Genomic DNA, 17760 nt, shown 5'->3' on the forward strand with positions numbered 1-17760 from the left:
GGACAAGAAGTCAGTAGACTATCAGATGAATTTGAAAGAATTAGTGGCATTCTATAATAACAGATGAACTACTTAATGAACACTCTACAAAAACAAAAAATGATTTCTTTAAAAAGATCAAAGGCAAACAATACGAAGATCGTTTGAAGCAAATGCAAAACGAAGGAGAACCTGTTTCTTATAACCAGATCAACAAGAACAACTTCTTATTATGTCCGTAAAATAAAACTGTAAACGTCTTTGTCATAAACAAAGCTAGAGAACCTTAAAAGTGATTGCGATATCTTTTCTAGACTTGTATTTCTTGTCACAGTAGACAAATTGACTTGGAATATTTCTTTATCCATTAAAAATAAACTGCTCTTCCGTTTTTGTCTCAGGATGTCACTTTGAACAGTGGTATAAAATCGGTGCAAATGGGTATACTTGAAACATTTTGCGATTAGCTGATCCAAATTCTGACGCATTTATCGTTGGTGGGGCAATAATGGTTTATTCTATAATATTGAGAACTGTCATCAAGTTTATTTTTTCATCACATTTTATCAAGTTGTATTGAACATTATTATCATACTTGACTTTTTATACTACTGTATGCAATGTATATGTTTACATTTTGTTTGATTTCTCATGATGAGGGCCTCAGGGAAGATTAGTTATATAGCTAACTGTGTAACCCTCTTAAATACAGTTTTGTTGTTGTTGTTATTTTGGGCCACCGGGCAACAATATTTGATGATTTTGCAAATGATGTCATACTGCCTTACATAAAATCGATAAGTATTCAAGAGTAGACATTGTATTTGATGTTTATACAAAATTCTCAGAAATGATCCTGAATATGTTTAATTGTCATTTGTTCCATGTTTGCATTGTGTTCTGATTCTTTGTAAATATTTTTCGGGTAAATCGATTTCTGTTTGATGTGATGCTGTTCTAATCTGATTTTAATTGTCTGTTATTTATACTGTATCTTTTCTTTGGTAATCTGTTATGTAAAAGGGAAATGTGTGTTAACACCTGAGCAAACATCCAACCTCATATCTTTTGCAAATTCTTTGACCTGACAATTAAACCATCCTGATGCAACTTTCTGCCCTATATTTTAATTTTGCTAATAAATGTGTCAGTGAACAAAATCCTCAAAGTCACACATAATGAGTTCATAGTAATTTCATAGTAATTTAAATAATTTAATTACCCCTGATTTCTTTCAAAACACACCATTTGAACTCATGATATGTAAAATTAAGGATTTAGTGCTCACATTATTATCGACCTAATTTTTCCTGCTATAACCTATCTTGTAAATAAACTCCTGGGAAATACTGTGTAGCAATGCCATTGGTATCCATGTTTGAATTAAACATAAATCATAATTTAATTACAACTTTTATTTTATATATATACATCACAATTATAATTTGGCCCTTGGGGAAACTACTCAGCTAAACAATATAATTTTTTGCTCCATGCCTAAACCAAGAGCCTAGCTATGTGCATACTGAAAGTATCAAAGTATAGACCCCTGGCTTGACATTACACCAATCCAATTGGAACGATGGTTCAAAATAAATGCATGAGGCTATCAGGAAGCCTATGAGGCTATCATTCCTAGAGGCTATCATGCCTATGAGGCTATGAGGAAGCCTATAATGAGACAATGAGGAAGCCTATAAGGAGGCTATGAGGAAGCCTAGAAGTGTTGATGTTGAATTGGTGTTGGAATGAATTTGTATGAAATTTGACAGTTTATCCCCAGAAATTCTTGGGGGATGAGTGAAATTTTTGAAACAACCAGTGATAAAATTTCATAAATGAAATCTATAAACCGTGCTGAGATTGATTCCCCTGTCATGGCAATATTGAAGGCGAAAGGAGGGGTCGGTGGGAGGCAAGCTGTTAGCTAAAACACTATCAGAGCCAATATTATTCTTATAACTGCTTAATCTGCATTTAAATAAATGAATACTCAAGGCAGCATACACAGGTTTTTAATACACAACTTCTTAATGGGATACTCCTAAGTGGGAGGAGTTAAAACTGCACCCAGATTAATGTATCAAGAAACAAAGGACAAAGGAAGCCAAATGCCACAAGTGGTCACTAATTAACAAGACATGTATATTTGTATTAGAACTGATGTAAATAGACCTCCTGCTAAGAACATGTGATAAACTTCACATCTAACTGATTGACATATGATAATAAATCTGTTTCATCTCAACAGCAAAGAAAATACACATCCTGGGAAAATCCTAAAATAATGACTACTGAGTAATTAAAATCAAACTATGTATAAACTTACTTATATAACATATAAGTACCTATTTACTAAATGAATAATTTAAAGGCTAGATGTGACAAGACAAAAGCAAGGTTTTTGTGCTAGACGGAAAGGTGTTGGTTCTAGTAGAACACCAGGGGACTGGAGTAGTTTTCTCTGTGAAGATGACAACGAAACGAAGTTTTTCAAGTTTCTTACCGACATAATTGCTTCTTTAGAGACTACCCCTTGTAATCATGGAGAAGCAGATACACGAATGTTTGTCCATGTTCGGCTTGCTTCCTGTACGTGACAAATCAAATGCGTTTGGTCCTCGTGTAGCTACTCTTCCTTGGATGTGATACTTTAATGGATTTTCGTGGGAAAGGAAATAGGTCAGTTTGGATGACATGGGAAGTATTTCCAGATGTAAGTTTTTCTTCGCTGAAGTATAAAGACACATACATGGACATCATAGAAGCATTTGTTTGCATCATGTGTGACAGAATAACATCAACATTTGCTGTTAACGAGGCGCGATGTGAATTGTTACCCAGGAAGCAGCGGCATTGTGATGCAGTTCCGCCTACAAGAGTTTTTTCTCGAAACACATTCAAAGAAAAGCATATCAAGGAGGACAAGTTTGGGCTATGCCTGATTTGTGTATTCGACAGGTACATATACCAAATCATGAACACTTGGGTTTGCTGAAAGAAAAAAAAATCGTTGACAGTTGGAAACCAAAAAGGACTTCTTCGGCTGCCGTTGTATCATCCTGTCAGGAACTCTGAAATGCGAAAGCAAAAAATCCTGCTGTGTTGACAACTGTAAATGCTACCGTTCTGTCCTTCCTTGTACAGGTTTTTGTATTGGCTACTGTCAGATAATTATAAGATAACCAACCTGTCTATCTAACAGAACTAGGCATGTTAACTTAACAAAGAATGTGATATCATTTGTTAAGTTGATGGAAATTATAAAAAAAATACATTTTCAAAATTTTTGCCGCCATTTTGGAACCGGAAGTCACTTTTTTTGTTATTTATGTGATGTTTTGTCGTAGTTTAGGAACTGTAATTTACGTTTTATCAAAACTTACATTGGATTATACCTATAACACAACTTTCAAGGATTTTCGAAATGTAGCCAATTGGATATAACGCCATTTGCAAAATGATCGGTGGCCATCTTGAAAAAAAAGAAATTTTTGATGGCCAGCACCTGATATTTTTTAATTATCATTTAGTCAACCTTCATGGCAAATTTCATGCTTGTATCACGATTTGCACAATTATGTCCATACTATCTCCCACTAGTTGGACATGTACACCTTACAATCATTCCATACACCGAATATGCAAGACCTATTGCTTATAGTATCTGAGATATGGACTTGACCACCAAAACGTAACCTTGTTTAGTGATCCATGAAATGAGGTCGATGTCAAGTGAAAACTGTCTGACGGGCGTAAGGACCTTGCAAGGTACGCACATACCAAATATAGTTACATTACTTATAATAAGACAGAATTTAACATTAAAAAAATGTTAACTTTTTCTTCAAGTAGTCACTGAACCATGAAAATGAGGTCAAGGATATTCGGCATGTGACTGACAGAAAGTTCGTAACATGAGGCATCTATATACAAAGTATGAAGCATCCAGGTCTTCCAACTTCTTAAATATAAAGCTTTTAAGAAGTTAGCTAACGCCACCGCCGCCACTGTAACCGCCGCCAGATCACCATCCCTATGTCGAGCTTTCTGCAACAAAAGTTGCAGGCTCGACAAAAACTAATAGTTAAAAACACAAACGGGAAATTACATTTTGTTTGTCCTGTCGAATTGTATATTTCAAAGATATGGAATGACTTATCAACAACCATAGTTACTACTGAAATCTGGTAAAAATGACATCCCGGGAAAAATAGCAATTTTTGTTCCTGTTCCAGGCAAGAATTTAACGGTTCAGTGCTGACATGAACTTTCATGATGTGGTTATAATATGTAGAAGAACTGATCACAAAATATCAAGATAATAAGAATGACTAAGTTTTGCGCTGATAAAACCTTTAACAAGATTTAGGTTTTTTTTTTAACTTCCTGTCTTCAATACTCTCCAACTCTGTATTTTGTTTGGCCTTTAAACTGTGTTTTTTGTGAGTGCGACAGATAACACTTTCAAATATATTTGATGACCAAAGAAACATAAAAAGATATGTAAAATACATCTTGATATGTCAAAATAACATACGGAGTATATTTTCACCTGGTTTTGGGATCTCATGCCAAACTGTATAAGCTTCGAATATTTACAGTCATATAACGGTTAGCTAGCTTACAAAACCGGGTTCAATCCATCATTTTCTACATAAGAAAATGCCTGTATCAATGCAATGACGATGTAAAACTGATTTGTTAGAATTATGAAAGCAAATCCAGCAAGAGTGTGTGATTTTGATTTTTCAACTGTACCATGCAACAATTGGGACCAATGTCCACATTTTTGAGTGTGAAAGGAGTACAGAAAGACATTTGATTGGTCTTCAGTCCTCAGAAACACTTCCAGCAAAGCCATGTACACACTTTTTAGTGTGAAAGGAATACAGAAAGACATTTGATTTGTCTTAAGTCCTCAGAAACAATTCCAGAAAAGTCATGTACACATTTTTGAGTGTGAAAGGGGGTACAGAAAGACATTTGATTGGTCTTAAGTCCTCAGAAAGAATTCCAGGAAAGACATTTGAGAAACTTTAATGTTCCGAAGTGGGATGTTTACAATTGACAAAACATCGTTGGTCTTCAACATCTGTGAATCCCATCGGGCAGAACTTGTTTTTAATTGCAGATGAGGGAACGTACAGTGTACATATCCAGACCACAATGATAGAAGTAAAGCCAAAGCAGACCGTGGTGCCAACCCAACTGTTTGTAAGAGGTGTGGTTAAAGACCAGATAGTTAATGCCAATTGGATCAAGGATAACTCTAGAATTTAACCATATATAAATGAAAATAGGAGAATTGTAATCCATTTTATTTTTGCCTTACTCACACATATGTCAACAAGATCTCTGTTTTATTTTTGTAGCCTACAAAAAAGGCTACACTATTTTTTTTAATGCATACATAAAAAAGTATTCAAATCATGCCTCACCATTTGTTTACCCATGTAACAAACACTGCAGTATTTCTCTTTATCAAAATGAGTGTAAGTAGACTACATTTATAAAGATAGCTACATTGTGTTTATTTCATTTAGAATGGGCCATCAATGTCAAATCACCACATGCATTTTCAACCAGAGATGTACATTAATATTGTACTAACATATATGTATATTTTGCATGTATTTGTAAACCAGAATATGTGTCCTGACTGAGTGACCCCATAAGACATATCCCAATTTGCTATCAAATTTTCATGTTCTGTGAACCATGATTTTGTTTCTGAAATCATTACATGACTAGACCTTCCTTGTAGCAGAATGTGAAGATGATCTTATAACCTTGCTTCTGTTTGACTTTGCATGAACTTATCTGAGACAGGCACGTACTTAAAGACAATAGAAATTACTTCAATTTCCAATTATTAACTTTAATTTTACAAAGCAACATCCATGCAGAAGTAATAAGTTAACAGAGCTGACTCTTGTATTTATAAATTAATTTTGTTCGAACTTCACATTGCTTTTACGATTGATGGCACGGAGCTCCCTTTTGTTTATAAATTTTAAGTTTGTCTTTCAAAAGTTACAGACTGGCATTGTCAGATAAAGGCAATTGGTGGACATGTACTATAATTAAAGTTTGAAAGCTTTATTTACTTGATACTCTAAATATTTGTAGGAATTTGTAAACATAACAATCCGTTCTATAGAATGAATCATAGACAACTTATGTTTATGTTTTAAATCATTTTATGAGGAATGTACTTTTAGGTATTTCTTTCCATGCTTAATATATTTCTTCCACTTTGTATATGCTAAATTTCTTTTAACATTGTCTACTGCTTCAATGGGATTTTCAACTTGTTTTCAATTCGTTTTTGGTATCAAGCAACAAATTATATATTTTTAGAAAACATGTATGTGTTTTTTCCCCCGGAGAATTGACTCGCTTTATTCTATAGAACATAATTATTCAATCGTTTTGAAGATCTTTATAACAGATAATTTTAGATTTGAAAACAACTATTTATTTTCCAGCTTGACATAACGATGAAGATATAAAAAAAAACTAAACTAGTTATTTTTTCGTTTGAATTGTTTTACATTTGTCATTTCGGGACCTTTTATAGCTGACTATGTGGTATGGGCTTTGCTCATTGTTAAAGGCTTATAGTGACCTTTAGTTGTTAATTTCTGTGGTCTTTTTTTAACCTTGTGGAGAGTTGTCTCATTGGCAATGATATCACATCTTCGTTTTTTTTAAGGAATGACTGTAATATTTTTTCTGTCTATGAAGAAATAATATAAAAAAATTTGGTGCACACTGAATAACGCGCGTAGCGTGTTATTTAACAGTGTGCACCACATTTTTTATGTTATTTTGAATAGACAGAAAAAATATTACAGTCATTTCTTATAATTTAATTCTAAATTCCATTTTAAACCGTAGAAAACCATGAAAAAACGTTGATGACGTCACGGTCACATGACTAAATTATGTTTACGGGCTGATAACAAAATAACGTCAGCCAATCAGTAGACGCGTTACATCTTAAATTAAATCATATATATCAACTATATCAGAGCGTTTCCTTTAACCATTCTAAATTAGAAAGTCATTGACTATATTTGAATGCATAAATAACTTGATTAAACATGTATCAAAAACCTACTAATAGACCCTCATTCACACTAACATACTAGAACGTGCATTCAGTTATATGTACAAACAAATAATATCCATTTTGTTATTTGTTTTGACTTTTCTTGTGTCTAAATGATATTCCATATTTCAGTTTATCCCAAAATAACACATCTCCAATCTTAAGATAGGTATGCGAATTGAGACAACTTTTCAAATCAGAATCAATATTATCTACAGTTATATTACCCTTCAACACAATTATTAAATGTCGACCTTTATCGTTTAAACTTTTCCTCAAAGCCGTTCTGAACTCCATCATACACCATTCACTCTTCAAGAAATCATTGGATATAAGTAAGATGGTGTGAAAGCTGGTTTCAACACTGTTGAATATGTTATCAGCTATAGTATTACCAACTATAAAATCTCTATGATGAAGACAGAGTCTGCATGCTCTCCCAGCGTCCTCTGACTCCAACTTTGGTAAAGCTGTATGTATAACCCAGTCAACATCTTTCTCGCTGTAAGCAATAAATGCATCATATTTTTTACCTTCGTGTGCGACATTTCTGAATTCACATGGTAAGTTTATATTGAGTCGAGTAAACAAAATTACTTTGATCATATTTCTGAAATATATTGTCAAAAAAGTTATGACGAACAATGTTATTATTATGATGCCCATAACGACGACTGGAAAATTGATGACCGTTTCCTGATTACAGTTTAGTTCTGTCGACGACAGAGTTATCATCTGACGTCCACGGACTTTTGAGGGATTTTCACACTTAAGAGTTCTGAGGTAATCATAAGCTGTTGGCATAGTCTTTGTAGATAAATATTCCATTACTTCAATTATTCCACAATCACATAAGAAAGGATTTTCACTGAGGTCGACTTTAACAAACTCGTGAGTTGAGAACGAGTCTATCATACCTTTTGTTAATGAAGTAATATTATTACGCCTAATATCTATTAATCCTACTGATTTTGTCTTTTTCACAGTCATTCCGTAATCTCGTATCATTGGAATAACTTTTATGTTATTATTGGAAAAGTCTATATATTCCATCACTGGGAATCGTAGTCGCCAGCCTTGTAATTTATAGATAGTGTCAAACATTCCGTTACCAGAAAAATTCAATATTTTAAGATTTTCTGCAACGTCTGTATGAACAATCTTATTGACATCATTTTTTTCTAAATCTTTCATTCCACTGATTTCATAAACTTCAAGGTTGTTGTACAAACAGGTTCTCTTCTGAATGTTAAAATAATGATTATATTGCTCGATTGCAGTTTCGAGGTCAAACATAAAATAGTTGTGCATATCTTCAATGTTCGCCGTTGTTCCCCTTAGAATAATAGAGAAAGCATTTTCAGGTCCACATTCTGCAGCTCTTGTTATAGGCGAGTTAGCTTTTGACAATGAGTCGTATAATTCTCCAATCCTTAGAATAATAGTGACGTTGTCCATTTGTAAATGTTTGATTGTGTCGGGAATGCTGTTTATTAACGAATTCTTGAAATCAGTTCTGTAATCTTTAATTCTACAGTCTTTGATGTAGATTCTATGTAGTTTGTCTGCTCTGAACGGCCAAGGAAAGTGAATGATACCATCTTTACAAATAACGGATAAGTCAAATCGGATATGTGACGATACATGATTCGTAAAATTTCTAAATTCTGATAACTTTATACTGGAGTTACCCTCAACGATACACACAATATCAAAGTCAATGTGACCAGTTTGTGATATATTACATAGCCTACTCCAGTTCTCAAGGCTTTCAAACTCTTTCATAACATAAGAAAAATTGGTAAATGTATCTATGGACCTATTTGTCCGTTCTTCTGTTGCCACCAACTCAATACTTCTTCCTGTTGTAACGGAACAGATGTGTAATGCAAATCCAAGTCCAAGCAAGGGATAAATGTTTGAAATTGTGATATCATTTTTCATTCTGAACCGTTTCCTTCAAATATATTAGATGGGATACCGGTTGTTATCTTCGTCCCTTTAAAATGAGCAAATATATTTATATAAAAAACTGAACGACTCTATTATTTTTTAAACGAATAGAAAGCTTTAATCCGTCTGTTAAAGATACATAAAGTATATAAATAGTTCATAAAATAAGTATAATGACGATTTAAACAAAATTGGATACAATAATAAATAAAAAGTTTACTGAACTGTACTAAAACCAATTACAATGACAGTCGTAAATGTTTTATCTGTAGTCGTTATGATAAATAGTTAACATTTAAATTACATTTGAAAACATTAAAATCTAACAAAATCAGAATTATCAAATCATCACGGATACTAGATTCTCATAGGACGAATTCTTTTTTGTATATCAAAGCTTTTAAAAATGTCCACATCACTAATTAAAAGCTTACTATGCAATAAAACCAACGTGTATTATTGGGATACAAAATATTGGTTACCGTCTGTATGAATATGTTTTGCTTTGGTATTATATTTAATATTTTTATAAGCACTTCATGTTAGCCTGATAAGAATTTAACAATTTAACGGTATGGCAATTAGAGTTGTATATTTCAACAGTATGAGACCGAGTGTTGTTTATTTTAACAGAATGAAAACTAATATTTTAACGGTATGACAACAAAAGTTGTAAACTTTAACTAAATGACAACAAGAGTTATATAGTGTAACGGTATGACAACAAGAATTGTATATTGTAACGGTATGACAACGAGAATTGTATATTGTAACGGTATGACAACAATAGTTGTATGTGTAACGGTATGACAACAAGACTTGTATATTAACACGGTATGACTATGAGAGTTGTATATTTAACGGTATGACAACAAGAGTTGTAACTTATAAATGTATGACAACAAGAGTTGTATATTGTAACAGTATGGCAACAAGAGTTGTATATTTTAACGGAGTGACAACAAGAGTTGTATATTGTAACGGTAAGACAACACGAGCTGTATGTTGTAACGGTAAAGCAACAAAAGTTGTATATTTTAACGGTAGGAGAACAAGAGTTGTATATTTTAACGGTATGCCAACAAGATTTGTATACTTTGACGGTATGGCAACACAAGTTGTATTATTTAACGGTAAGGCAACAATAGTTGTATATTGTAACGGCATGACAACAAGAGTTTTATATTTTAACGGTGACAACTAGAGTTGTATATTGCAGCGGTATGACAACAAGAGTTGTATATTGTAACGGTACTTCAACGAGAGTTGTATATTGTAACGGTATGACAACAAGAGTTGTTTATTTTAAAAGAGTCACAACACGAGTGATATATTTTAACGGTTTGACAACACGAGTGATATATTTTAACGGTATGACAACAAGAGTTGTATATTTAAACGGTATGACAACAAGAGTTGTATATTGTTACGGTATGGCTAACCGCTTGTATATTAACACGGTATGACAATGAGAGTTGTATATTTAACACGGTATGACAACAAGAGTTGTTTCTTGTAATGGTATGGCAACACGGGTTGTTCACTATAATGGTATAATAACAAGAGTTGTATCGTGTAACGATAAAGCAACAAGAATTGTATAATGTAATGGTATAACACCAAGAGTTGTATATTGTTATGGTATGGCCAAAATAGTTATTAGATATATACAGGTTATGAGTGCCAATGAGACAACTCTCCATCCTAGTCACAATTTATAGTAAAGTAAACCATTATAGTTCAAGGTACATGTTCACGGTATGACAAAAAGAGTTGTATATTGTAACGGTATTGCAACTAGAGTTGTATATTTTTACGATATGGCAACAAGAGTTATATATTTTAACATTGTTTATTCTAACGGTATAGAAATTTCAAATGAAGAAGAGAGAAACATTCATAGGTCATCGTACAGCCATCAACATTACTAAAACCCTGTACATGAAAATAACGACCTAATTTATAAAAATCCATCAACGTATGACTTTGGTAAATAACAAACTATTCAATTAAGTTGTAAATGTTTAGGCTCAATAGATCCATACAGAGCACGCACCACTAAAACTGGACAAAAATAAGAAAAAGCGCCGCTATAAGACATTTACCATTTGCAGTTATTGTAAAATATAAATTAAAGCCAATAATATCGACATCGCCGATATGTGTAGCTGACTATTTTGAATTTAATATAAGCGGCCATCTCAGTACAATAATCTCTATCAGACGACAAGATTTTAATTTTGACATTAAAATTTCCCTCACCTTAGCAGCAATATATCATCTTCACCTGTATGTAGTATATATATTTCCCAACTCAATCGGTATTCAAGATCTTGCAGCTACTACACTGAGTTTATTAAACGTCACCAGTTTCTGAGCATAGAACTGATGAACCGGGGTGATGTCAAATAATGTCTTTTCCTTTTTATATTAAAAAAAAAGTAATTCGGAAGATACCAAGACCTTTGTTCGCTTGTAAAAAGTTGTCTCATTGGTAATCATACCACATCTTCTTTTTATATAAATTTGTTAATAATTATCAACTTCATAAATAATACATGATGGTTTTGAAGTATGCATTATAGGTACTGACGTTGTTTGTCATCAATGCGTTCACTTATGCATCAACAGAAACAATCAGCAATAATACTTAGGTCACTTAAATTTTCGCGACAGAAAATTGCGTTGCAGTCACGGACTATTTTGTTTGTACTGAACAATCAAAAGGTAGAACAAGTCTGAGTTCTCAGCAATGTCAGGTGAACGGTGCAATACAGGCGATGTTTTTTATTTTGATAGGAATGAGATCATTGCCTTTTTCTTCAAAAACCTATATAAAAACACACAGGAAGAAAGACAGACTGAGGTGATATTTGATTATTTTGATAAAACATGTGTATAAAATTGAAAATGTTAATGTTGCATGTTATAAGAATTGTTCATATTCTTATTTTATATCGTCAAACATTAAGCAGGACAATCTGACTATATGATAAAAATAGAGTTAAATGAACAAATCTACAATAATAGTAGCCATTTCGTATCTAGGACAATTCAATGGACCATATTAGGCGTGGCTTTATAATTTGTTTTATAAATCGTTAACAAAACAAACTTATAAGGAAATAGACGCAGTGAAAGAGAGTGAGTTCATATTACATCGTTCGCAAGTATGCTCGTGGGTTAATAGATTGGAAACTGCTAAGCTATGTTTTAAACTAATAATCTATACAAGCAAGTACATAACAGTCCGATTATGATATAAAACCTCGGCAGTTGAGTGAAGATAGCTAGAATTATATTCCTGAATGGTGGAAGAAGGCAATTTATCGATACTGAGTCTGCCAGTCATATTCACTTAATTATGGAAATATGAAAGAATCAAAATTGAAATTTGATACATAGCAACATAAGAACTCCTTATTTATTGGAAAACTTATAATATAAAATTATCCAATATCCAGAGTGGACTAATTTGTTTTGATGTGAAGAATCGTACCATGGATATTGTATTCAATTTTCATTGTATTTTCATAAGTTAGATTGTTTTCTGATTGTTTTATACTTGTTTTCTTGAAAACAAGTTGTTTGTTGGTCTCTTTCTAATTTCTATCAGTTTGAATGTGCCTCTGGTATCTTTTGCCTCTCTTTTAATCGCTTTAAAAGCGGTCTTAATTTGCCTTATAATAATGACAATTTGGTAATTCTACAAAAGAAGGATGCACTAGACCTTGATAAATGAACTATTATATAACATGATTTATAACACGATATTTATCCCGGATTTTGATACGGATGATTCCAAGAATTGTACCAGTATATGTATAATTAAACTAGTTGTTTGTGTACTTTATTTTAACATTTTGAGGATGATTTGAATTTTAACATAGTAGGAATGAAGATGCTAGTTAATTCGATGCGAGTTTTCGAATTAAGCAAGGTAGATTTAATCATTTAAGTTGCTAGTTTATTTGATAATTGTTTTGAAGCTTTTACATATTATACTTTAAGCATGTATATATCTTTTAATTGTAATACTTTATGGCAATTCGACTGAGACGATTCAAAGTATATGACAACTAATAACATTGAATAGAACACATAAGCTTCTCATTCCAATGTTATTATTCAGTGATGCTTGAAGCACAAATACCCAGGAACACGGGACCATAGACAAACGGCGCAGAGTTGACACCACATAATACACGAGAAAGTTATGAAGAGCGAAATGTTTGAACGCTTCCAGAGACACGATTGAAATAAATGCATGCATTTTAACTTTTCAAAACCTCCATGGAGATATTATAGCACAAGAGGGCCAAGTATATGTTTTACACATACTTAAAGTATATTGTATAAGAGAATGCATAGTAATGTTAATAACATTTTATTTTGAAAGAATAACATTTTAGGAGAAACGGTTGAAGGAATTCCTCCATCGGTGTCTGTCAGACGTCAGATATACATTTTCAGAATGTTTTGTCAACAATGGCAAATTACGATCTTTATATGTGCAACATGACCATGGAACCATAAGGGGTTTTCCCACAAGATATTATCACAAAGCCATGTGCGGGAAACAACACAAATCCTCTGTTGAACAAAAGAAAATACAAAAGGAGTTAATCATCTTTCTTGACGGAATAGAATTAAATAAAGGCAACAGTAGTATACCGCTGTTCAAACTCATAAATCCATGGACAAAAAACAAAAACGGGGTAACAAACTAAAACTGAGGGAAACGCATAAATATAAGAGGAGAACAACGACACAACACTACAATGTAACTAACACACACAGAAACGGACCAAGCATCAGACAAAATCCCACGAGAATAACAAATATAACATCAAAACCAAGTACATGAATTTGGGATAGACAAGTACAGTGACACATCTTATCGCAATGTCAATTTACACTCAAAAATAAGAGAAAACAAACGACGCAACGTTAAATTGTAACACCCACAGAAACGAACTATAATATAACAATGGCCATAATCCTGACTTGGTACAGGACATTTTTAAAGGGGAAAATGGTGGGTTGAACCTGGTTTTGTGGCATGCCAAACCTCGCACTTTAATGGCAATGTTAAATATAACATAGAAATGACAACATAATATTACAGGACTACAATACAAATAAATAGGAAAACGTATTAGACAAAGAAACACATGATTAATGAATAACAAAAAGCATCAGGTTTAAAATTTAATACGCCAAAAATGCTCCTCGTCCGCACAAGACTCACCAGTGACGCCCAGATATAAAAGATCGAAAGCGAAAAAAAGTACAAAGTTGTACAGCACTGAAGATCAAAAGTTGAAAAAGGTTGTGTCAAATATGGCTAAGTTTTTATGCTTGGGATAAGAACATCCTTATTGTTTAGAACAATTAATGCTATTGCAAACAGTAAATTTTATCAAATGAATATAACAGATATACATAATGAAACTGTAAATTATGAAAATGACGTCACATACGATGGTGAAAAGGCATTAAAAATTACGTCACATACGATGGTGAAAAGGCATTAAAAATTACGTCACATTTGAATATATGAAATTTCTGAAACAGCAGAAAAATTACGTCACATATGAAAAACTATATCTCAAAAGTAAGATAGAATTAGGATTGATTAAAGATTAAAATAGAATTAAATGCTGATATTGCATTTTTAAAAACACAATGCATATTGCAATACTTATTAATAGCAATTAACTATAATATATATATATGTGCAGTTTGTAATGAATCCAACTAAAATTAAATCTAATAAATGACGGCGGTGATTAATTTTTGTTTCCATAACACATAAATACAATAAAAAAGACGTCAACACATTTGACAAAATCCGATGAAAAAAATGTATATGCTTGTTTATTTAAACTGTTTAACTTGCAATTTATTTTTATTTTATAGCAATAACATTGTAAAGAAGCCCTTCAACAGTTGAAATAATTCCTGCTGCTCTCTTTCCAATTTTTGCGAAAACAACCGTGAACGGTTCCTGCTCTGCGTATCATAACAATACATACAGATATAGAAGTGGCGAGTACACTATGGGTTTTTGTTTGCTTCAACCATACCGATTTTATGTAACAATCCTACTGTGTATATTATATTTTCAACATGTGACGACTGAAAACAAAAACAAGATGCAATCAACAAAGAAATCAGCTCAACTGTCAGGACATGTACTGGACAATATTTCGTTTTCTATCTTACAACCATGGGATCAATATTGTTATATAAATGAATTACCAAAACAAAACAAACCTGGTAAATACTATATCGAGATTATTTGCAAGGTCACCAACAATGTTTTAAACTTTCTTGATTTTCGTCGATTCACATCAAGAATACAAGAAAATATGTTATTCTCTGTTGACATAACGTGTGGCTATAATGGACGCGTTTTCTTTCCATACCCTGGTAGAGCACGTTTGCTCCATTCATTACGAATATCAAACTGTGTTTTGAATGGATTTACATCCGAAGCAACATCTGATATTATTGATATAATACCTGATAGTATGAAATATTTCACTATTGTCAATTCAGTGATAATTATGTCTCAATATGATTTTCAACAGTTTCAAGGAGCAAAACATTTGAATCAAGCTTTTCAGTGTGGTAATGTAAACGCAGTAAAGATAATTGAATACAACATATCTTGTTGGATTGGTAATATGAATAAACGTTCACGATTAGAAACCTTTCAAGCGCGACCTAATTTCCGTGAACGCACCTGTACCTATAAATATCTTCAACATTTGCAGAAAAGTTTTTCAATAATTCAACCATTCACTAGACGGATTGATAAATCTATGTATCCTAATATTGAAACCCTCAACTTTAGTGCCGCCAGTATAATAGAAACACCAAAACAGGTTCAGGAATGGAGACTAGAATCAAAATATTTGAAATATTTAGATTTAAGTCACAACTTAATAGACGATTTATATCCTATAATTTGTCACGATAGCCACAACGGTGATAGCCCCGAGGGATTTGTAGATTTACGTTATAATAACATATCGTCTCTCAGACTATTTGGATTCACGAAATTGATCAGTAGCATTTGTGATAAACTAACAGTTAATATTCGAAATAATCCATTTCGGTGTGATTGTGAAGTAAAGCATTTTCAAGACTTTTTACAAAAATACATTATAAATCGTACTGCATCTTCTTTTAGATATATGCATGGAGAAAAAACAATTTTAACTCGTTATAAATATCTGTATGATCTTAAATGCTACAATCCACCTTCACTACGGGGGAGAATTATATCTGAGCTATCACTTAGTAAAATCGGATGCAAGCCCAAACTACAAATTGTTACATATGTTCCGACAGGGCCAATTATAGTAGTGATGCTTGTTAGTTTATTTCTTTGTGTGAGCCTTTTTGTTGGTTTCAGATATCGAGATCAAATGGCTGTTAGTTGTAGTAAATGGCTAAAGTAAGTTCTAACTGTCGATCGAGATATCATTTAACAGTTGCTAAGAATGCAAATGTGAATAATAAATTATCATATTTATAGACATGTTACGCAAAGGTATAGTCACTACGCTGAGGTTGACAAATTACACTTTAAATATGGTGACTGTGTCGAAACACAAAAAGATTACCTGTGTATACATTGATTATTTAAAAAATGCATTGATCCTTTTGGAAGCAATTCCGTATGAAACGAATATTCAATAACATTTGTACCGTAAGAAATAAATGTTAATAAATTCCATAATATTTTTAAGAAACTCTAATGCAAAAACCATGTGGGGGGGGGGGGGGGTCATGTAAATGCAGTAGATGAGTGTGTCAACGGAGACACGGGGTAAATAGATGTGTGAATTCTTCGGCGAACCTTCATAGACCTTGCAAATAATCTTAAGTATTATAATCTGAATTATACCTTCTCGTGAATATATATGTAACGGTCATTTTTATAAAATTATGAAAAGCAAACAAAGGAGTGTATGTTTTTGGAATCAGTTGTTTGCCACCTAAATTATTATCTACAGGGTCTTAAAACACCTAAATTACGATTTTATACAATTTCAACTTGAAACATAATGCATTATAGTTTTACTCCCGGTCATACAGCTTCAAAGGCATGTATTGTATTCCTTTATTTCTTTCCTACTTTGTCTTAATTTAAACAGTTTCAGCTCAACTTGTTTTTTTTTTTCTTTATAAGGGGTTTGTGGTTGATTGATCGTTGGTTTCTTGACATCCAGTGGCAAATATTCCATGCATGTTCAGAACAATAAGAGGTTTGTGAAACCAAAAACATTATCGGAAATATTAGGCGTAATTCGACTTCCAATCAACAGTCTAATGATGGCATTTTTGTGTTTGAGAAGCTACTCTTGCTATGTATGCTATGTAATGCTGTCTTAAGTCTTTGACGTTTCTGTTTATGCTCTCAGTGCACCAATAAATGCCTTGATTCTCATTCTTTGGGAAATTATATATGCCCTGAATATGTCTTGGCCATCCAAAGAAAAATGGCGCCAACTACGCGATGGGTGGCATACATTATCACAGAGTTAGCTGCAATCGATGGAACCTCTCATGCCATTTATACAGATCACAGACGGAGCCTCAAGAACAAATACTCCGGACACAGATACAGACATTGCATTCATATAAAAGTGATTGTGGACAACAGAAGCCATATAAGATTTATTCGAAGTGGTTTC

At 32.8% G+C, this 17760-nt stretch overlaps 2 protein-coding genes across 2 annotated transcripts; both read right to left on the reverse strand.

Annotated features, from left to right (window-relative positions):
• Positions 1 to 7180: 7180 nt before the first annotated feature.
• LOC139522685 (protein toll-like) lies at positions 7181 to 7702 on the reverse strand. The gene has a single exon (XM_071316152.1). It carries the CDS (start codon positions 7700 to 7702, stop codon positions 7181 to 7183), a length of 522 nt encoding a protein of 173 aa, XP_071172253.1.
• A 181-nt stretch (positions 7703 to 7883) lies between these two features.
• Positions 7884 to 9040, reverse strand: LOC139522686 (uncharacterized). Its single transcript, XM_071316153.1, has 2 exons — positions 8014 to 9040; positions 7884 to 7903 (listed from the first exon to the last, which is right to left on the reverse strand). Exons 1-2 carry the CDS (start codon positions 9038 to 9040, stop codon positions 7884 to 7886), a joined length of 1047 nt encoding a protein of 348 aa, XP_071172254.1.
• Positions 9041 to 17760: the final 8720 nt, after the last annotated feature.

The sequence above is a fragment of the Mytilus edulis genome, chromosome 5 (assembly GCF_963676685.1).
Source record: "Mytilus edulis chromosome 5, xbMytEdul2.2, whole genome shotgun sequence".
NCBI lineage: Eukaryota > Metazoa > Mollusca > Bivalvia > Mytilida > Mytilidae > Mytilus > Mytilus edulis.